At 38.8% G+C, this 23,103-nt stretch overlaps 1 protein-coding gene across 1 annotated transcript in view; it reads left to right on the top strand.

Moving 5' to 3' along the window:
• LOC117292125 (anaphase-promoting complex subunit 1-like) overlaps positions 1-23,103 on the top strand; it is a 33,120-nt gene that overhangs the window by 5,111 nt on the left and 4,906 nt on the right. The window contains exons 8-38 of the mRNA XM_033774056.1: positions 236-370; positions 945-1,115; positions 1,531-1,591; positions 1,950-2,137; positions 2,506-2,574; positions 2,743-2,931; positions 4,105-4,175; positions 4,937-5,028; positions 5,334-5,482; positions 6,359-6,437; positions 6,852-7,141; positions 7,655-7,824; positions 8,329-8,406; positions 8,777-8,866; positions 9,262-9,373; positions 10,260-10,400; positions 10,945-10,994; positions 11,409-11,593; positions 11,825-11,916; positions 12,307-12,393; positions 12,989-13,119; positions 13,431-13,509; positions 13,969-14,043; positions 14,339-14,418; positions 15,177-15,267; positions 16,051-16,104; positions 16,440-16,496; positions 16,910-17,133; positions 18,119-18,236; positions 18,719-18,796; positions 21,751-21,894. Of these exons, the coding sequence (XP_033629947.1) occupies positions 236-370; positions 945-1,115; positions 1,531-1,591; positions 1,950-2,137; positions 2,506-2,574; positions 2,743-2,931; positions 4,105-4,175; positions 4,937-5,028; positions 5,334-5,482; positions 6,359-6,437; positions 6,852-7,141; positions 7,655-7,824; positions 8,329-8,406; positions 8,777-8,866; positions 9,262-9,373; positions 10,260-10,400; positions 10,945-10,994; positions 11,409-11,593; positions 11,825-11,916; positions 12,307-12,393; positions 12,989-13,119; positions 13,431-13,509; positions 13,969-14,043; positions 14,339-14,418; positions 15,177-15,267; positions 16,051-16,104; positions 16,440-16,496; positions 16,910-17,133; positions 18,119-18,236; positions 18,719-18,796; positions 21,751-21,894 (3,630 nt within the window). The remainder of the gene's footprint in view (positions 1-235; positions 371-944; positions 1,116-1,530; positions 1,592-1,949; positions 2,138-2,505; positions 2,575-2,742; positions 2,932-4,104; positions 4,176-4,936; positions 5,029-5,333; positions 5,483-6,358; positions 6,438-6,851; positions 7,142-7,654; positions 7,825-8,328; positions 8,407-8,776; positions 8,867-9,261; positions 9,374-10,259; positions 10,401-10,944; positions 10,995-11,408; positions 11,594-11,824; positions 11,917-12,306; positions 12,394-12,988; positions 13,120-13,430; positions 13,510-13,968; positions 14,044-14,338; positions 14,419-15,176; positions 15,268-16,050; positions 16,105-16,439; positions 16,497-16,909; positions 17,134-18,118; positions 18,237-18,718; positions 18,797-21,750; positions 21,895-23,103) is intronic.

Below are 23,103 nucleotides of genomic sequence, written 5' to 3'. Positions count from 1 at the left end.
AATGTCTCTTTAGACTCTGCTGCGTTGAGTCATCCCCGTTAAATGCTAACTGGCTATAACAAATGTGAAGTGAACTTCAGAGAATTCTTGTATCAATTGATCAAAACTAAACACGTTTTTTTTATCATGTTTTAGTTGGAGGATTTTTTCTTATCTTCTTCAATGCTTTTCAATGAAACTTGTTGAATCAGATAACCCACACATTACACCCGTCTTGTTAATTTTTGATTGACAGATTGGCAAAGTTCACATCTCCGGGATTGTTCCGTCGTTATCTTCAAGCTTGCCACGCCCCAGCACCCCTCTTGATAGCCCCGCCCCTATGACATCATCAAGGCCATCCAGCAGTGCCCAGGTCATCATGGATGAGGTAAAGGTCAAAACATAACACAAATTAACAGTAATACACTTGTGCTATTACAATGTACTCATTTAGCACAACAGCACTCCACATTTATGACGCCGCTTTTGCTAAAAATACCTGAATGTCAGACAAACATTTGACCGGTCTAGTTCTCATGCTCTCAATATGTGAAGCGCATTGATACGGTCATTGTAAAATGCGCTGTATAAGAACTTGTTGTTATAATATTAATAGTCAGTCAGTCAGTTAGTACGCACGAATAAACTTCTACGCATTCATTGTTAAGTGAACTTTGACACGTTGTTTGAGAAACTTTCTTTTATTCCTCATTGATCTTAAAGGCAAAGTATCCCTTTAGGTTTTTTGAACCATTTTGATTGTTATAAGGCAAAATTTCATTTAGAAAAGGTGGTCACGTTTTTGAGAGACCATCTAGTTTATACCAGATTTTAAAAAAGTCACACTAAGTGGCATTTTTGAAAAATGACGCTCACCCCTTAAGTAGAGCCCTTTTTTGAAATCTCGTTTTAAAGACTAGTATAATGGTATCGCACTATTTTTGTGTTTTTGTTGTTAACAGGTTGTAATGCTATCTCCAGTTCCTGCTTTTCTTGGTGATATCAGAACTAAACTACAGGAGTCAACCTGTAGTGATGAGTTTGCTTTTCATGCTGGTGGCAGTAGCAATAATAGCACTAGCTCCAAACACATCATAGGATTGAGAGACCCTGTGGCAAGCAGGTTTACAGTGGTAAGTGGTTTAAGGTGATGAATGGCAGTTCCTGCTTTTTTTGGTGATATCAGAACTAAACTACAAGAATCAACTTGTAGTGATGAGTTTGCTTTCCACGCTGGAACCAGTATCAGTAATAGTACTAGCTCCAAACACATCATAGGATTGAGAGACCCTGTAGCAAGCAGGTTAACAGTGGTAAAGCCTATTAACACGAAATCTTGATAATAGACTGTGCAACTGTGCAAGTCTGGCACACACCGAAAATGAGAAAAAAAATTGAACACGTACCACATTTTTCTATTAGATCAAATCTTAAGTTATCTTCATACATTCTTGAAAACTGAAAATAACCAAAGAAGTTTGTTCCTCAGTCATGTTCCCTTGTGGTTTTATTACCTAAAAACTTAATTGTAATTATGACATATTTCAGGAGTTAACCGGAGGGTCCATGCTTAGGATGAGTATTCCCCCAGTGACATCATCTCCAATCGGTGAGTGTTCTCTCAGGGCAGAGGTTTCTATTTAAAAAATTTTTTAATTTTATTAGTGTGTCTTTTTAAAAGTGCTTCCCTAATGATATAATAGTGTCCAACAATCTGACTTGCGGTGACAGCTAGTTCATTCCAAAGTCTGGAATTTTTTTTTTTTTTTTTTTTTTTGGGGGGGGGGGGGCTACATTTGTACTAGAATAAAAAGTGTGATAGAGTAGGTTAATAATTTTTTTTTTTTTGTGGGGGGGGGGACTCCATTTGCCACTTATAACTGTAAACTCTACCAGACTGTCTTCAAGGCCATGCAAAGTTCTAAATCCAACTCACTTTAAATCTTGCCTATTTTTGCTCTTTGCAGTTCAATTGTGTCTAAATGCTATAAAGTATGTGCTGCCACGAGATACAGCCTTGCAGTTGGTCACCAGATGGTACAATACCCACAATGCACCCGGTGGTCCCGGCAGCCAATCAGAATGGCTCGTCTTTTCAAAGTGCCTCCTCGGATCGATGGGTTATAACGTTGAGAAGCTAGCCATCTTCTCTCAGGTGAGATTACTGGCTGCGGTCTTTGCTATGGGTGGATTGATGAAAAGGGACTAATTTTCAACACTGCAACTGCAGCCAACAGCCAAAGGGCCAAACAGTTATCTCTGGAAAGTGATTTTACAAGGCATGTATTCCAGAACCTGCTGTCCCTTTTTGTAAAAGAAGCATATCACAAAAGGTGCCTGCCTGTGCAAGCTACGCAATGAAAAGTCTGAATGGATAGAAATGTGGGCCATCTGGCTGTCAGCAAAAGATTAAGGAAAAACCTTTTGGGTGTTAAAAAAGTCCGTTCTGGGTTTTAAAAAAGTCTGTCAATAAATAAATTTTTATCTTAAAAATTGTAAATAATGTTGATAATTTGTTCTCAGCATGAGGTGGATTCTCCTACCTCCCCAAAAGTGGCTGCCAAGAAACACAAGACATCAGGATTAGATGAGGTAAAATAATTATTTAGATGTAATATCTTAAGGAAGCTTTTCTACTATCATTATTTTCAAACTGTGTGAGTTTAATGTAAATCTGTGGGCATTGTGTTTTGTGTTGTACAAAAAGTACCCAGACCCTTTAAGTTACTTATTCGATAGTTTTGAAATTGTTTTTTGTAGGATTGGGAATCCCTTCTGAGTTCTGAGTACCACCGGCTAGCCTGTCCCACCATTCTGGAGTCTATAACTGGAGCACAACCCTATGGATCCACCAGCACCAGTGAGATACACCAGGCTAAGGTTGATACTGGTAGTCTGCTATTCGCTCATATACCTGCTGTGGTGTTCGCTTTGCATCTTGTGTACGAGGTAATTCAAAATATATAATGGGCATTTGTACAGTGCTTTTCAAATCGGAGGAGTGCCCTTTCAACATTGCCAGTTCCATCTCTGTTGCAATAATAATCATATTTGTCACGCACCTTTTGCCACAGGATACAAGGCGCCAGGTATTATTACTGCAAGGAGTGTGACGAAGGTTGAGACATAAGACCTAATCCTTAAGCACCATGTAATGGTTTACAAGGTGTTGTGGCGCAATATGCTGCCAATCCAGCCAGGAACACCGAGGCGAACCACTTCTCTTTTCGATAAGTGCACTGGGTTCTTTTACATGCGTTTACACAACACATGGGACCAACGGGTTTACGTCCCATCCGAAGGACGAAGCAATGGTTAAGTGTCTTGCTTAAGGACCTGTGTCATGGCTGGGGATTCGAACCCACACTCTGCTGATCAGAAACACCAGAGTTTGAATTTGGTGCTCTTGATCGCTCGGCCACGACACTTCCACGACACTTCCAGGATCATGTTTGTGGAAACCTCCTCCCACCACCATAAGGGAATCTCCATCTCTCATCATCTTCAACAACTCATCTTTTGCCTCAACGAATATTTGGTTACATTATACTGTGTACATGCTAGTCAAAATATTTGTTTAAAAATACCTTGTTTGAGAGTACATTTTATAAACAGTGTCAAAAAGTGATGTAAATATATTTTTTGTTGATTACCACGCCCACCCTAAAAATGGCAGAAGGAATGGAGGGGGACCTGTGGCCTTTCTCAAACCTCTGCATGGGCTTCGCACTGCGTACGCAGTGGAAGCACAGCGAGTATGAACTGGCCCTCGGGCCTATACATTGGAGCAGCATGTAATTTGCTCATGGTGTTTCAAACATCAGCAGACAGAGCCTGAGCCCAAGCCGAGGTTTGATAAAGGCCCCTGGGTCAAGATGGAGAGATGAGTTGGTGGGGAAAACAGGATCAGCAGCCTTGAAGGAGATATCCATCACAGACAGAGAGACCCTGGATCGAGTATACAAGATTAAGATTGATTTGCACTTTAGATCATTCTTAAAATCCAGCCCAGATGGGTAGGGCTTCTGCCCAGCAGCGGAATGGTACAATCTGATGATGATAGTGATCAAACATCAATCCTTTACTTTTGTCTGACATGCTTTTCGGGGTTTTGCATAACAGGAGCTGAAACTCACAAGGTTTTACTTGGACAGTGCTCAAGAGTTGGTCGCAGTGTTGTACCAAGTTGCTAGGTAAGAAACAATGTGTTAATCAGGCCTTTTGTTATGCAGCCCACCGGACTCATAAACTGTGCATTCCACTTGCCCCTAGGAGGTTTTAACAGCCCAGATTTCAAACATGTATTGTCATTTATGGGTGTGTTCGATTAGCGTCCCTGGGTCCACCCAGCGGTGCTCCTTTCTCGGGTGAGCCCCTGACAAGAGCTAATCGAACAATCACTCACCCTCTCAAGGTTACGTCATGCACCTCGGGCCAGCCCCCAAGTGAACCACTGCACTAGCAGGGCACTGGGGGCTGCCCCGGGTGAGCCCCTGGAATGACGTCAAAGCTATTCAAACGCACCGGGGGCAGACCGGGGTCGACCCAGGGAAGCTACTCGAACGCACCCTATGTGTCTTACTGAATAATGGTAGCAACTGCCATCAGTTTATTCGTTAAATGAAGTTATTTTCACACATTCAAAGATCATTTGTCACTTTTTAAAAAAGAAAGGAAGAAATGTGGAGTATTATAAACATTGTAGGTTGATCATTTTTTTCAGTGTCCCACAGGGCTTGTTGAGAAGTGGAGTTTATAGCATTTTTTTGTACTTTTTACTTGACAATGTATGCTGAGTTAGTGATAAGACCAAGTTCTGGTATTAATCATGATCAACAGATTGTGTTTTCTGATTTGATCATCTAAATTATGTCTCAATCTTCATTGTATATAACTGATGTAGTCGAGAAGTACTCTAATTCACAATTCGTCAATCTCCTAATTTTTCTTCCAGTGATTTGAAATGGGTGTCCTACATGGATTACTATTATCGGTGCCACTCTGATCTGAACACTAATGCGAGACAGCCCAGCCAAATGCATCAAGGTAATGATTGAAATAGCATAGGCTCAAATTGAAAATATTTATGATTTGTCCGTTTCTATTTGGTTGTTCCTGTTCTGAAAATTTCTGATATGATATTCACTATTTGGCAGTTTTTGTTTTGACCGTTTGTAATTTGCCGTTTTTGATTTGAAAGAACTGTTTTTGTTCCTGTTTTGACAATTTTTAAATGGTCTGCTTCAAATTTGATTTTTTATTTTTGGTACTGGCTGTTTCCAAATTGACTGTTCCTTATTTGACTGTTTCTGTTTTAACTGTTTTTAAATGAACTGTTTCTATTTCCCCAGAGCATCTTGCCCAAATGCAATATCCTAGCTACTGTACAAGCGATCCTCCAAGCATGTACCAGTGGCTTCATGGATCGCTCAAGGGTATCCCTCAAGACCCTTATCCATACGTTGATGACATCTGTACCAATTCTCACAAGATCATGATGGTAAGCCAAGAGAATGCCGTTTGTAAAAGTCAAAGGATCTCCACCAACACTTCACCCAAAAACTTGATGGTGTAATGATAAGGGCCCAATTTCATAAAGCCTGTAGTGTAAGCACACAAACTTGCTAAGCGCAGAAAAGTATTGCTTAACAGAAATAGGTTACCAGCCAAAATGACATTACATTTTCATTGCTGTGATTGGTGAAAGAAGTTTGTTCTGCTTAACAACTTTATGAAAATGGACCCCGGAGATGGGTTGTCAGGTTGCCATAGTGGGATTTCTCCTCGTCTTCTGTCTCTAGGACCGTAGTTTGAATCTCACCAGGGGCACTTGTGGATTGGGGTTTTTAGTTCCTACCTGATTGCGTGGGTTTTCTGTGGAATAACTCTCTAAAACTGAAACTTTTGTCCTTGCCTTCTTTCCTTTAGCCTTTTTTTTTTTTTTTTTTTTTTTTTTTAGAGATGGTGGACACAACAGCAGTGTACTGTCCGGTTTTTGTGTATACAGACAAGTTTACCCAAACCTTAGGGCCATGTCACACAAGGCAATTTACAGGCAACCAGTTCCAGGCAATCTCCAAGAAGAAAAGGCATTCACATTTCAATGTTCAAAATTTTCTTTTGTGGATCGTAAGACAATGTTTTAAAGTTTACTCGTGTGCTACCAAAGTGATCCTGTAGCATGCACTGTAGTTGGTTGCCTCCAAGTTGCCTGTAAAAGTTGTCTTGTTTGACAAGGCCTTTAGTGCAATTAAAATGTGTACACCATATCTCAGTACAGTGATTACATTTACTTTTCTGAGAGTCCTTGGCTCTGTAACCAAAATAACATGGACAATTAAAACTGGAATCTGTGTTGTTGTTGTCTCTCACGCAGCTCTACTCTCTGTACCTCAGCCAAGATGTCTGTATGATGAAAAATCTCAAGAAGACATTCAGAAGACTTTCATCAGCAGGTTTGTTGGAGCAAGAATTGTTCATATTTCCTAGGTGTTTGTGCATTATCAATTATCGCAAACCAAAATTTACAACTGATAGATTAAATGGATTTGTTTGTACTCCTTGTTGGCCTGGAAGAAGACTGACTCACACATCATAAAAATATGAAGCGGATTTTGTCGTCACATTTACATTGCTGAAGAATTATCTACACAAAAATGTGTAGACCATATATTTGAAATTTGACGTCAAAAAAAGGTTTTGAGTTTTGACACAAATTGCTGGGTATCAAACACAATTGTATTTTTAAACCATTTCATTGTGAGGTTAAAGACTCGTCATGTTTCCCCACTTTCCCCATTCTTTTTATCTGAAAATGAGCGGATCCCAAAGCTAAATTTGACCTTGGAGCCACTCTTTAATTCCGACAGGCCAACCCGTGAAGCAATCGGACACAAACACCCAGCTGAGTGACTTCATCAACGCCCATCAGGAGCTGAGCGGAGCCCAGAGGACAGTGCTCTTCATGACCCAGATAGGGTTTACCCTTAAGGATCTAGAGGCTCTCTCACTGGGCGTAGCTCTCCCACTCTGTGAGGCTATCTATCAGTGTAGGGAGAAACCACCATCCTATTGGCCGGAAGAAGCCTATGTGCTGATGAAACGTCAAGATCTGTCCGCCCAGGCGAGGCTTCTGAAGGAGAAGAAAAGAAGATTTGCGGTAAGTATAGGGACCACGAGGGACATCCTTTTTACCCTTTTTCACAGAACTCAGGAATATACCGAGTATACAGTGCTTAACAAATATCGGTGTAAAGGCAATTTTTCCAGGCAACTTGGAGACAACCAACTGCAGTGCCTGCTGCAGGACCACTTTGATAGCTCAAGAGATATTCGTTAAACTATACGTCTCTCTTAATACTTATGCATGACGTCATAATTCTTACCCAAAATGAGGGTATGGGCGCACTTCCCCCATCACTTGCAGTGGCTGCGCCCATCGCCTCGTTTTGGGTTAGCATTGTGACGTACCTCATGCATAAATATTAAGAGAGGCGTATGTCATACGATCCCAAAGAAATAAATGTTAACATTCAATTATAAATGTCTTTCTTCTTTGAGATTGCTTGGAACTAGTTGCCTGTAAATCGTCTCGTGTGACGTGGCCCTAAGGGTAAAAACCAGACTGTATTCTATCAATATTAAAAAGATGAACTATTACCTTTTTTTCTAGGAGGTTTTAGCCGACAAGGACTCTAAGCAGGAGGAGGACGGGATGAGTCACTTGGATCAGGAACTGTTACGTCTTCGTTTCCCGGATGATTTGAGAGTTCAAGAAGTCCGCCGTCTGTTTCAGTCGTCCAAGCCAGCGAGAATCACACTGGTGCAAAAGCCTGAAGTCAGGTGAGAAGGGATAGTATTTGATGACCAAAGCACCCATTTATTTCTTCACACTGGTTGGGCATAGAACTGTCTTCCATATGAGTCAAATTAATACAAAACAGTAAATTTCAATAAGAATGCAATTTCCTTTAAAGGCAGTGGACACTATTGGTAATTACTCAAAATAATTATCAGCATAAAACCTCACTTGGTAGCGAGTAATGGTGAGAGGTTGATGGTATACAACTTTGTTAAAAACGGCTCCCTCTAAAGTGACATAGTTTTTGAGAAAGAAGTAATTTTCTACGATTTTGTATTCGAGACCTCAAGTTTAGAATTTGAGGTCTCAAAATCTAAATGCACCATCTAAATGCACTTAAAGATAGAATCTGTTAGATTACTGGATCATACTTCTGTAAACCACTTCATGTTTCATGCAGATTGTAAAAGCGAAACAAGTCTGTTAGCGTCTCTGCAAGATAACAGCTCTCACTGATTGCTTGCAAATTGTTCTTATCTCTACAGTGATCATGAGTTTATTGAGGAGCAAGAGATGAGGTTACTAATGGTATCCATGAGAACGATGGCCTTGTCAGTTGGGAGGTAGGTACTCAAAGCAAAGAGCTCAGTACCCCGTAATGTATGATGTCCCGATGTGCATGATCAAAAGACTCTGAGTTACGTCAAATTTTAAGTAAAACCGGCAACCATCATGGTGCGCTGATTTTGAGGCAATGCAGTATACTGCTTTGAAACCTGGCATTACACATGTGAACTGCAGAATGGTTGCAGGTTAAAATCTCGTTTTACTAAAATATCAACCCAAAATTTTACAACCAATGAGATTTCAGCTTGACTCCAAATCAACATATGTATCCATAAATGCCAATCATTGTCTCTGCCTTTTAAAACAACATCAACCAGTAAACAATACTCTTCTCAAAAATATTATGTTTTTCATCTGCTGTACTAGGGGCATGTTTACTCTTCGCACCTCTCATCCTGTCGTCACAGAAACCCTTCCAATACCAAAGTTGAATTTATCAGGCCGTGCGCCACCGAGGTAAGACGTTGTCTCAGTAGATGCAAAAATGCAGTGAATATGGTGATGTTGGAAAGATTGTTGCTTTGTTATTTAAGAGAGATGTAAATGAAAGTGGTCTTTGGTTTGAATATATATATTATGTAAAGTCTTGAACCTCACATTAAAATGGTGTGTTGTTTGATTGAAACCCCTTCCAGTTAAAATGTGTGTATCATCCAAAAACATCCAGTGACGGCACATTTGGAATGTATCGGTCTGCAAATGTTAATAGTTAAAATAATGTTTTGGTTTGCTGTGCATAAGAAGTCTATCTATTGTGAAATGAGTTCATCACAAAACAGAGTTTGACCTCTTTAAGGCTTTAAGAAGATTCTGTGTTTTTCATTAGCTCTAATTTGTACTTTTTGTTTTAGGAACAATACCATATCGTTTCTTCACATTGATGTTCCGGCAAACATGAACGCCTGGCCTTTATTTCATAATGGAGTTGCAGCTGGACTCAAAATAGCCCCTGGATGCTCTCAGGTAAAACACCAGAGTATATCGGACATACTACAGGCCTGATTTCATTGAGTGGGCAAGGCCATTTTCATTTTTCAATGGGAAATTTAAAAAAAAGAAAATTTTAAATAATTATTATTATGGTTTATTTATTAACTGCACTGGCGGCCAAGCAGGCCGAAAAAGTACATTTACAAGTAAAAATAGTTTGTTTAAAAAAAAAATATATATATATATATACATAAATATGTAATTGTTTTAAAATTAATTGCAAGAACAACCAAAAAGAAACCAAACTTCCATTAGCAAGTAAAGTCTGTGTGAAATGTTTCAAGGAGCACTGAGGCCAAGACTAGGGCCCAATTTCATAGAGCTGCTTACAAGATTCACCATGCCATAAGTACAATTTGTGACTTGTGTCCTGCTCATTTCTGCTTAGCAGAAGATTGAAATTGGTAAGCAATAGTGTCTGCTTAAGCAGCTCTATGAAATTGAGCCCAGGGCAACGGAGGCCATTTGCCTTTTGAGATATGGTGGCCACTATAAGAGTGCACTGTGTGGTTTGGGTTTATACAGACAGATTTACAACTATATCTCAAAATGGCTAATGGCATACTCTTGGGCCACTATTTAATTGCTTGCTTGAACGGCCTCTAACTGGGCCAGCTTGGTGGTCAAGTGTTAAAACACCAGCCATCGATTTCACCAAACTCTTCCTAATTTAGGATTAATCTTAGGACTTTGGACAAGTCCAGTTCCGTATCCCAATACATAGGACGCATTCAACTAATCCTAAGTTATGACGGGTTACTCGTGGGAGTTTTGAAGGCAACACACTACCCCTTAAATAAGAATTTTTGTACTGATAAAAGTTCCAATCTGTTGAATCTATCTGTTGAATCTATTTCAGATTGATTCCACGTGGATTGTGTATAACCGTCCAGCTGGTGCAGAGTTAACCAATGAACATGCAGGCTTTCTAATGGCTTTAGGACTCAATGGACATCTATCCAGTCTGGCAACACTCAAGGTTCATGACTACCTATGTAGGGTGAGTAGGGGCACTTTCCTTGTATTCAGACCCAGTTGACCCGGGGTCAAATCCAGACTAAATCCAAGAACCTGACGTATTGACCAATAGGCATTTATCGTGCTGCCACCAACTTGGTCATGTTCAAGAAAAGGAACTAGACTCGGTCTGGCTGTACATTGATTTGGATTGGAGAAAAATCAAGATGGCCGCACCATGATAAAGGTCTATTCACAAGACTTCATCACCACAAAAACATCTTGGTTGCGCCATTTTGGAAGGCAGAGTCTCCCTATGTAATTTGCCTTTAGGCAATGTTTGTGGGCCTGGAAGCTCAACATATCTTTACATATAATGGAACTCTCATAATGGCAGACCATGGTGAGGCAGCAGCTGCTTGTGAGGTCACTGAATTGTGAGGTCACTGAATTGTGAGGTCACTGAATTGTGAGGTCACTGAATTGTGAGGTCACTGAATTGTGAGGTCATGTTGTGTTCTAATTTGTTGAACCACTCAAGCCTTGCCCTATGTATTGTAAACTGTTATAAAATGTTGTTACTGCAGGGACATGAGATGACAAGTGTTGGACTTCTACTCGGACTGGCAGCAGCAAAGTAAGTTCTAAAAAAAGAAACCTTGGAAATTTGTTGTAATTACTCCTTGAATACTAAAGTAGAGGAAATGATTGACTTTGATTGTTGATATCATATGAACAACCTAAACTTTAAGAAGTAACAATAACTAGTATACTTATGGGAATAAACATCCTCACAGGTCAGGCTTAGTTGGTAGAGCGCTGACAGGAGGTCGCAGGTTCAAGTCCCACTCTAGTCAATTTGCTTTGTCCGAACCCAAATGAGTCATTGTTTAAACTTTGCTGTCCAGTCTCACTCTAGTCAATTTGTCTTTGTTTAACCTCAAACGAGACATTGTTTAAACTTTGTACTGATTCAAGTCCGACTCTAGTAAATTTGTCTTTGTTCAACCTCAAATGACTCATTGTCTTACCTTTGTTGTTCCTCCTATAGGCGTGGCACCATGGATGTTGCCACAACCAAGATGCTTAGCATCCACATCAACGCCCTCCTTCCTCCGACATCCACGGAGCTAGATATTCCTCATCTTGTCCAAGTTGCAGCCATCATGGGTGTGGGCCTGGTGTATCAGGGTACAGCCCACAGACACATTGCTGAAGTCCTCTTGGGAGAAATAGGTAGGATGCTCTTTCACTCAGTCACATGTTTCCCTTTTTTTTCTCTCTCTTTTTGTTTGACGTGATGTTTATAATAAATTGAATCAAAATTGATATTGAAATTGAATTTTCTTACTCTTTTCAATCCAAATTCCATTGGACAAATATTTGTTTGCTTTTTTTTTATTGTATGGTTTTATTTTGTTGTTATTGATAAATGATTTTTGAAAATGTCTTTGTTGTCTGTACAAGGGCGACCCCCAGGGCCTGAGCTTGAGCACTGCACTGACAGGGAATCCTACTCCCTAGCTGCCGGTCTATCCCTTGGAATGGTCATGCTTGGGGTAAGAGAAATGGTTAAGTTGAAGGGGTTTGGGTTCTTTTTTTGTACGACACAAACGTCCACATATTTACCTTTAACTTACACGGTTTATAGATCATGATGGAGGAAAGCTTCCCTTAAAATATTACTTGCTGAAGTGCTGTAGTTTTTGAGACACAAGTAAAATCTTAGAATTGTAGAATTTTGCATCGGGCCAGTTAACTGAAATGGAATTGCTTTTGCAAACTTAAAATGGCCTTGCCCTATCAACGATGAAACTCCAGCAAACCATTTTCAACAGACTTATGTTTTGACCCAAGCAGAGTCTTTCTCAAAGGCTATTGATATCAAATAAACAAATAAATTCAATAAATCATTAGATTATTTTTTGTGTTTGTATTTGGCTTATTAGCATGGCAGTAATGCAGTGGGGCTGTCTGATCTGAATATGGCTGACCAACTCTATCATCTAATGGCAGGCGGACACAAAAATCAACCAGTAAGTCGGACAAACTCAACCACCCTTTCTCTTTAAAATTTATGTTTCGTTGGACTAGAGTAATAGCAGGCATGCAGAGTCTGTTCCTTGTAAATGTAAGATTATAGCAATTCTAAGCTTACCCCAAGTATAAGAACAGCTTTCCAGTGATCGATACCTAAGAGATGGGTCTGCAAATATCATATATGCACTTGGAGCTCAAGAAGGTCAGTGTTGTGGTCGAGCGGTTAAGCGCCCCAGACTCCAAGTTCTGGTGTTTCTGATCAGTAGAGTGTACGTGTGTTTGAGTTCCACTCATGACAGTTGTATCCTTTTTTTTTTCCTCCTTTTTTTTCTTCTTTTTGACACTTGTATCCTTAGCAAGACATTCAACCAATATTTCATTGCCCTTCAGATGGGAAGTTAAGCTTTTGTCCTTTGTGTTGTGTAATGCATGAAAAGGCCCAAGTTACACCTATTGCTAAGAGAAGGGTGTTTGCCTCAGTGAGTCTGGCAGTGGCTGTTGTATGCGCCAAAGCACCTTGTAAACCCTGAAAAGGTGTTGCGTGAAAGGGTCTTGTATTTTAAAAACTGTTTCTTTTTTTTCAAAATGCAGACGGGCCGAAACAAAGAGAAGTTCAAATCACCATGTTACCAAATCAAAGAAGGCGACCAGGTTAACATTGATGTCACCTCACCGGGCGCTACACTGGCTCTTGGTCTCATGTTCTTCCAAACAGCAAACAAGTAAGAGAAACATCAACAACACATCTTCCCTAAAAAAGAAATTCTTTTTTTCAACTACAGGCCTGGAATTTTGCCTTGGAGAGGGCAAAGCCATTTTCGTTCTGAAAAGGGCACTTCCATTGGAAAATCTAAAAGTCTATATGAAACTTTTGAAGGGGCACCAAGGCCAAGACTGGACCAGGGACAAGAGGCCATGGCCTACGTGTAATTCCAGGCCTGAACTAGCTCAGTACCCACTGCACAGTGATGTCTGTTGGTGTGCTAGGGATCAGGGAATCTAATATGACAATTGTATTTTTCTTTCCTCTTAGGGCTGTATCGCAGTGTTTGACAGCACCTGACACTCAAATCCTTCTGGATTTTGTTAAACCGGATTTTTTGCTTCTCAGGGTGAGTCTTAATGAGTGACTTGAACGAATTAGAAATATGTCATATTTCTGGAGTACCGGTTCGCTCATCCCCAGCGCCTTGCTTTAACCAAAGGCGCTGGGATGGGCAAATGTATCATGCACTGTCATTAGTTTAATAATGCGCAGTCCCATCATGCATCACACTCACACTGCACCATATTTCTATGCACTGTATGCATGACGTACTTCCTGAACAAGAATCTGTGCAAGCGATTAGCCCATCCCAGCGGTCCTGGATAGACTGGCCGCTGGGGCCGAGCGAAGAGTACCGGTACTAGTAGAAGAATTTGCGTTGTTGAAAACTTGAATAATTTCTCTGGAGTGAAGCTCATGTACCAGAGAAAGGCTTTATTAATTATATAGGACCTTTCTTTTACAACATCGCAGCCGCAAGTTTTACCAACCAGTGATGTCAATTTATTCCTTGTATTTTTTTCAGACGCTGAGTAAAGGTCTTGTGATGTGGAATGAGATCGAACCGAACAGCGACTGGATCCAGAATAATATTCCTGATGTAAGTAACCTTTAAGGGAAAAGTTGAAAAAAATCATTTGTATCCCCTTGAAATAACTCAATTTGGCTACCAACAAAAGGCGAGCCCCAAAAATTGTTTGTTTATTAAAATAATATTTAACCCTGACATGGTTTACTTCAATTTTTTTTTTTTTTACACCAGAAAAAAACCCTTAGAGTGCCCTTTAAACAATGATTATCCAGCAAATCTTTTTGAGAGAGAGTTATGGTTGACATTTTTTAATGTCATCCTACATGAAGTGGTTAACATGTTCCACTTCTATTTTTCCATTCAGATTGTTAAGAGGTATGCCTTCAAGAGAAACATAGCTGCCAAGGAAGATGTTGATGCTGATATAGATTTCCAAAAAATGAGGTATGACAAAAATAATTCATTGATTACTTTAATATTTACTTGTTACAACAGTGCGAAAGAGTGCTCTTGAAACATGTTTGAATGAAACAATACAGTCTTTCATAAACAAACGTGCTATCAACTCCTTTAGAATCTTCCTAGGAGGCAGTGGGTGTTTTGATATTCAAACGTATGTTTGGTGGGGGAGGGGCGCTAAACCCATATATACCTGACCAAGAACCTGAACATTCAATGACTTTTCTTGAATTGTCAATTAAAAAACTTCAATAAAGATGTTCATTTTATCAATTCTAATATATGAGTGGTTAAACGTCGCTGAAACATTTGTGAGTTCTCCATTTTTCATTTGATCTCCTTCAAATTGCAGCAGAGTTTGGGCCTCTGAGGTGGCGAGTATTTGGACTGATGCTAAATAACCGTGTGCCTCGCACTGTAGAAACTTCCGTAGTTGATTTGCATAGTTTTGTAAAACTCATGGAATACATGTGTGGGTGTTTTTCTTACTTTACTAGTCAAGTTGTCAACAACTCGACTTTTTTTGAGTCTCAGTATGCTGGGGTACAATAGAAACAGACGTAAAAACCAGAAACCTTTTGAGTAATTTGAACTCATTTGTTTTGGTGTGTTTCGGCACACGCTCCTGTAACAATGCGGCTCTAAAAAACTTCTGCGTTGAGGGCTAAAAGTGCTATGTTTTTCTCTAATGGTCTTTCTAAATGGGTTTGTAATGTATACTCTCTTTATTTCACTTCACATAGCCAAGCCGAGTGTAATGTACTGGCAGGTGCTTGCATGGCCATGGGGTTACGATTTGCTGGATCTGCTAACAACAGTGCCTTCCAATGTCTGGTAAGTCCACCCAGGGATGAAGCCTGGGCCGAGTTTCATAAAGCCTGTAAGCACAAGAACTTGCTCGGAAAAAAAAGCATTTGCTGAACAAACATAGGTTACCATACAGTTACCGTTGGTGCGAGTGGTACCCAAGAAATGTGCGAAGCAGAGTTTAACGGCTTTTTGAAGTTGAGCCCAGGTGTGTAGCAAGATGTTCAAGCGTGGGCGACTATTTAGTTATCAGTGCCACTAATCCATATAAAAATCTTGAGGGGATAACAATGAGATGACTATCCATCCACCACGGCAGTGGTTGGTAAGGGGGGTGATTGCCAGGGATGAGAAATTTCAGCCTCTTAACTGAATTCAGAGTTTTAAAGTCAGGATGGTGAAGAAAATCTGCTATTATTTTTTTCACGTATAACGAAAAGCAATGAATCTCACCCCTGGATAGCCCTTTAACAGAAATTTGCTATTTGACAGTTTTACCTAATGGTATCAATTTGTATCCTGTATGATGTTAAAGAATGGGCCGGGCGGCTTTGGTCAGCCTGCAGCCCCCGATGCAGTGAGCCGGGGTGGGGGCCAAGGTTTGGTGATTAGGGATTGATGCTCTTAATATAGAGAAGTTGCAGATAAAAAATACAGAAGCATGTCTTAGAAATAAGTATCCAAGTAAAGCAGTTGTTTTGGGGCTTTCAATGATTTCCAAGTTTCTTTGTTGTCAATCTTTTGGCTAATTAGTAACCTATCTCGTTGTCATTGTGTTATTTTTTTGTCTTGTTTTATTTGTGTTCACAGCTTCACTATGCTCAGAGATTTGCAAGCTTGGCTTCACAGTCAATTTCAGAATTGGTAAGTAGCTGCAAAACATAAAAATTACAAATCAAATTGATAGTACACTAAGTGATGTTTGAAGCTTTGCATGGTGAAGGAAAATAAAAATAAGAAGTGAATATAGGAAACCACACAGGCTCTTTTCAGAGCCAACACTCACTCAAAGGAGATTTAAACATGGTGCTACCAACATTTACTGTTAATATTGAATTCTTATCTGAATATTTACACCATGCAAAGCTTCAAACACCTTTCCTTTTTAGTAATGTACCTGCAAGTTTACTTTTTATATTATTGATTAAAAATAAAATTTCTTACCATAATTATTTGGTTTGTTTTTTTTCTTTATCCAGGCTGGTAAATCAACTATTGACACATGTCTGAATGCAGTTCTTCTCTCTGTTGCTATGGTTAGTACTTCCGTTGCCATGGGAATCCTCTGTAAAAAAAATAATTGCCAAAGATACTCAAGAATGTTTTTACTGTGGTCAAGTGACAGTGCTTATTATTGATTTGTGATTCCTGACAAGCATTAAATGGACTGGAGTGGGACTTTTCTTCTTTCTGATCTTTTAGTCACAGATTTTGCCTTTTTTCTAATGCAAACAATATTTTATGGAGGAAGGGTTATACAATTCCTGCCTTTCACTGAAATTGAACATTTTTTTTGCATATACTTACACAAGGTGCTAACTTTTTTTTATGTATTTAAGCGGTGTGCTGGTTTTTAAAACATCCAGTAAATTTGGTAAAAATTTTCTATTAGCCAGCTAAACCTCAACATAACCTCATTGGTAAAACTCTCTTTCCGATCTGATTCAAGGTAATGGCAGGCACTGGCAACCTCGAGGTTCTCCGCTTTGCTCGTAAGCTTCACTTCTTCATCGCTGGTGATATGAGCTACGGTAACCACATGGCATCCCATATGGCCATTGGGTTGTTGTTTCTAGGAGGTGGTCGCTACACGCTTAGCACCAGTCCAGCATCGATTGCCGTTTTGATCTGTAGTCTATTCCCAAGGTTTCCAATCAACGGCAATGATAACAGGTGATAATGATCATGTGATTTCTTGACGTTTATCGATGCCTGATTTAGCACTTGGTGATTTGGGATCTGGGCTTGATTTCACAAAGCACAAAGATTATTGTAAGATGAGTTTTAACAGGCATGAAATGCTTCCTACTTAAGTCTGATTTCTCGTTTGTTTGCTTTTGGAAAAATCTGAAACACTTTGATGAAATAGTAAGCCTACACCATGCATACCCGTATGTACTAAAGTTCTCCTACTTTTTTATGGGGACCAAATATCATGCCTGTTTTTAATAATATCAGAGTGGTCTGTTTGATTGTGACATCACACTTTGCTGAGACTGATACATCATTAAAGGCAGTGGATACTATTGGTAATTACTCAAAATAATTATCAGCATAAAACCTCACTTGGTAACGAGTAGTGGGGAGAGGTTGATAGTATAAAACATTGTGAGAAACAGCTCCCTCTGTAGTGACGTAGTTTTCAAGAAAGAAGTCATTTTCCACGAGTTTGATTATGAGACCTAAAGTTTAGAATTTGGGGTCTCGAAATCAAGCATCTGAAAGCACACAACTTCGTGTGACAAGGGTGTTTTTTTTCTTTCATAGTTATCGCGCAACTCCGACGACCAATCAAGCTCAAATTTTCACAGGTTTGTTATTGTATGCATATGATGAGATACACCAAGTGAGAAGACTGGTCTTAGACAATTACCAATAGTGTACAATGTCTTTAAGATCAATCTTAGCTTTGTGAAAATCACCACCTGATCTCATAACCTTCCACATTCTAGAACAGAGCCAAATTTAATACAACTGCTAAGCACAAAAAGAAGATCACCAGAATAAGGTTACCAGCCACAAGACCATCCAGACTGTCTCTCCGGCAATTCTTTTAAAAATGTTATCCTGTCAAAGTTGGCCCCATCAATGTTTTAGACTAACGGTACTACAGCTCTTGCAAACGAAATTAATGATTTTATTTTGTGTGTATCTGTAGGTATCACTTACAGGCGTTACGTCACCTCTACGTCTTAGCTGCCGAGCCTCGTGTTATTATACCTCGAGATGTGGACTCAGGAAAGCCCTGTTATGCTCCACTGGAGATTGTCTACAAGGTACGAGAAATTAGCTGTTATGCACTACCAGGGTTCCCCTCAATGGAAAAGCTAGCGTAACAGGCCAAAACACAAAAATTGCAAGCCAATACTCAAGGGGGAAAAGAGAAGTATTCTGTTTTTCTTTCAGATTTCAGATCACAAAAGTCTTCAAGATAAAACCGTAAGAACGCCCCAGTTTTGATAAATCCTGGGGGAAATCCTGTCTACATTTATGAGGCAACTCTCCTATTAACAGGACTAGAATTTCATCTTTTAAAAGGGCAAGGCCATTTTCAGTTTGCAAAGGGCAATTCCATTGAACAATCTTAATGTCAATGGGAAACTATTGAAGGGGCTTCAAGACCAAGATCAGGCCTGCATATAATCCCAAGCCTGTAATAACTGAATAAAGACTCTAATGAATTGTACGTAAGGATCCAGTAAAAAACAGTGTTGAAATGATGCCGTTAATGTTTGTTTTTTGTTAATACATACTGCAGGAAAGCCAATGGTATGGAGAGCGCACTGTTAAAATGCTGGCACCATGTATCGTACCAGAGCTGAAACATCTTAAGCAGGTCAGAATTTACTGAAAAATAAAAGACTGAATGAATGTTGTTTTCCTTACAGTTTGTATTTGCTTGTGCATGTACTCATTTGCATTATATACTTGTTCTTTTGCTGTTGTTTAGTTAATTGTTTCTTGATTATTTTGTTATGCACTTGTGTACAAACTATGGAACGGGTTCAATATAAATACAAAATTATTATATTTTGTTATTTGCAATGTACATAGAATCTCCAGTATTTTTAAATTTTGTTTTGTTCTGCTGCCGCTTCCCAGGTTTTATCATAAACTTAGGTGTGATCCTTGCCTAAACAGAGCTAATGGTTGTATCATAAACTTGGGTGTGATCCTTGGCTAAACAGAGCTAATGGTTGTATCATAAACTTGGGTGTGATCCTTGGCTAAACAGAGCTAATGGTTGTATCATAAACTTGGGTGTAATCCTTGGCTAAACAGAGCTAATGGTTGTATCATAAACTTAGGTGTGATCCTTGGCTAAACAGAGCTAATGGTTGTATCATAAACTTAGGTGTGATCCTTGGCTAAACAGAGCTAATGGTTGTATCATAAACTTAGGTGTGATCCTTGCCTAAACAGAGCTAATGGTTGTATCATAAACTTGGGTGTGATCCTTGGCTAAACAGAGCTAATGGTTGTATCATAAACTTAGGTGTGATCCTTGCCTAAACAGAGCTAATGGTTGTATCATAAACTTAGGTGTGATCCTTGGCTAAACAGAGCTAATGGTTGTATCATAAACTTGGGTGTGATCCTTGGCTAAACAGAGCTAATGGTTGTATCATAAACTTAGGTGTGATCCTTGCCTAAACAGAGCTAATGGTTGTATCATAAACTTAGGTGTGATCCTTGCCTAAACAGAGCTAATGGTTGTATCATAAACTTGGGTGTGATCCTTGGCTAAACAGAGCTAATGGTTGTATCATAAACTTAGGTGTGATCCTTGCCTAAACAGAGCTAATGGTTGTATCATAAACTTAGGTGTGATCCTTGCCTAAACAGAGCTAATGGTTGTATCATAAACTTAGGTGTGATCCTTGCCTAAACAGAGCTAATGGTTGTATCATAAACTTAGGTGTGATCCTTGCCTAAACAGAGCTAATGGTTGTATCATAAACTTAGGTGTGATCCTTGCCTAAACAGAGCTAATGGTTGTATCATAAACTTAGGTGTGATCCTTGGCTAAACAGAGCTAATGGTTGTATCATAAACTTAGGTGTGATCCTTGGCTAAACAGAGCTAATGGTTGTATCATAAACTTAGGTGTGATCCTTGGCTAAACAGAGCTAATGGTTGTATCATAAACTTGGGTGTGATCCTTGGCTAAACAGAGCTAATGGTTGTATCATAAACTTGGGTGTGATCCTTGGCTAAACAGAGCTAATGGTTGTATCATAAACTTGGGTGTGATCCTTGGCTAAACGACAGCTAATAGTTGTATGGCTTTTAAGTGGCACACCCCAAAGAAATATGTTGATAATTTAAAAGTAGGGAGACTGCCAACATAGGGCTAGATAGGGCTGGAAGCGCAGGCACGTTAAACCGGGTGTCAATTGGTTCAAATCCCACTCTTGTCACTTTTCCTTCATTCAAACTGATGTTTATTTCCATACTTCATGAAAACAGCTCCTTTGTTCAACCCCAAAAATTTTTCTTGCTGATTTATGCCTTGTACCTGGTGATTTTAATGTACACTTTCTTTGTTCATCCTTTTGAATATATGCAATACTTGTATAACTTTGATGTGTTTATATTTTGTTGTATTGTGCATTTTACAAAAGTTCACTTGATTTGTTTCAAATTGATGTATGTTCTGTATTTTTTTTAATACTTAAGAACAACTTAATGTGCCTTTTGGACACTGGATTCAGTTTACTTTTGCAAATGAACCAAACCAGAGTTATATATTTTTTATGCTGTTTATATTATAACATTTTATGTCAATTACTGATATTTGTTGTTGTTAATGTAGTCTTGCGAGCAGCCCTGCAACATATTTGGGTTCTTTTATCTGACCCAGGTACACGACCTAGGCATTTATGTCCAATCTTTTGATTCGCTTGCTTTACTGTTAACTTGATTTTTTGGACTGCTTGTTAATAAATATTTGTTGATAAATTATAATTGATATCAAATCCGAAAGTAACATTTTGCAATTATTGTAAGAACCATCCTCATCCTTTTTCAAAAAGCTGCTAAGCATGGAAGAAATTGCCTAGCACAAAACAACTTTGCCCAGCATAAACAGGTTATCAACCACAATTACAATGTGATGTACATGTATATCAATAGTTACTGGTTCCCTGCTTAACCATTATCTGCTTAAAGGCAGTGGACACTATTGGTGTTTGTCAAAAACTAGTCTTCACAGTTTGTGTATCTCAACATATGCATAAAATAACAAACCTGTGAAAATTTGAGCTCAATTGGTCATCGGAGTTGCGAGATAATAATGAAAGAAAAAAAAACACCCTTGTCACACGAAGTTGTGTGCTTTCAGATGCTTGATTTCAAGACCTCAAGTTCTAAATCTGAGGTCTCGAAATCAAATGCATGAAAAATTACTTCTTTCTTGAAAACTATGTTACTTCAGAAGGAGCTGTTCTTCACAATGATTTATACTACCAACCTCTCTCCATTTCTTGTTACCTAGTGAGTTTTTATGCTAATAATTATTTTGAGTAATAACCAATAGTGTCCACTGCCTTTATTCGTTTTCCTCATTTGCTGTTAGTGTTCTGTGAAATTTGGATCCTCCCTGCCAGGATTCAAACCTACATTCTGGCTGCATTAAAAAAAACATTTGGTTCCATTAATTAAATTTGATTCCACTTGAAGAATTTGGTTCCATTCATAGATTTTGTGTCCTATACACTTGACAATCATGCCACATCACATCACTGTTCTTACATCTGGAGCTTGTTTTTGTTTCCATATTTTGTCTAGATTAGTGTAGTAGGGCCGCGGTACCTTACGGTAACACTGGACACCATTAAAAATCTGAGAACACTTGAAGAGATCTTCAAAGCAGACGGTACTCTCTACGTTAAACAACGTGCTGGACATCTGTCTTATGCCGAGGACCCAAAGGTAAATTATAATTATATTAATAACGGGAACAGCAAGGATCTTGAGAAAGAACCTTGAGGTCTAAGGCTACGTGACGTATCCTGACTCGAGGAATTACTGGCAAAAAGGAAAAATGTTATCTTTTTTGTGCATGCTGCGATAAGATGAAATACAGTACATTATTTATATTGCGCTAAAATAAAATAAAATTATTAAAAAATGAAGACAAGTGTTGTCTTTATTGATAAGTTAAATATTTTTATTGAAAGATTCCTTCAGTTTCCTAGTACTTGTGTGCTTGCCCTTCACCCTTTACTAATTGTAGTCATGGAATCTCTGGTATTTACTCTGTATTAAGTGAGTTTTGGTATGCCCGTTGGTTGGTATTATCCAATGTGCTTTACACAAATTATTAATGAAATAGTTGTACAATAAAAAGTACTATAAAAAACAACAGTTTCAAATACAGACAGTATATTGTATTTAGTATGCCAGTAATAAATAGCCATCATTTAAAATATAAATGCACTGAAAAGGTACTGACTATAAAAAAAAAATACTTAATGTGAAACAAGAGACAAACATCTGTTGAATTATTTTGTTCCAGGAACAATTTCAATTGGAAACAACATATGGTTTTTATTAACAAGTTTGTTATTGGTAATATTACTCAAAATAATTATTAGCACAAAACCTTACTTGGTACCGAGTAACGGGAAGAGGTCGGTAGTATAAAACATTGTGAGAAACTGCTCCCTCTAAAGTGACGAAGATTTCGAGAAAGAAGTAATTTTCCACAAATTTGATTTTGAGACCTCAAGTTTAGAATTTGAGGTCTCGAAATCAAGCATCTGAACGCACACAATTTCGTGTGGTAAGGGTGTTTTTTCTTTCGTTATTATCTCGCAACTTCGATGACCGATCGAGCTCAAATTTTCATAAGTTTGTTATTTTATGTACATGTTGAGATACAGCAAGTGAGAAGACTGGTCTTTGACAATTACCAATAGTGTCCAATGTCTTTAATTATTTTTTTTAATTGTTCACATTGTTAATTTGTTTTTGGCCATTCCAAGTTGTTGTTCTGTTCCAACAATTTTTGGAAGATATGGTCGCTGCAAAAATGAAACTGTGTTTGAGGTCCATCTCAATAGTTTAGATACAGATGGCTGTTCCCCTGAAAGTACATAGTCTTTCTTTTACCTTTGTTGACATGCAAAGCTTCAAATT

The sequence above is a fragment of the Asterias rubens genome, chromosome 1 (genome assembly GCF_902459465.1).
Source record: "Asterias rubens chromosome 1, eAstRub1.3, whole genome shotgun sequence".
Taxonomy (NCBI): Eukaryota; Metazoa; Echinodermata; class Asteroidea; order Forcipulatida; family Asteriidae; genus Asterias; species Asterias rubens.
This window is presented reverse-complemented; position numbering and strand designations above follow the sequence as displayed.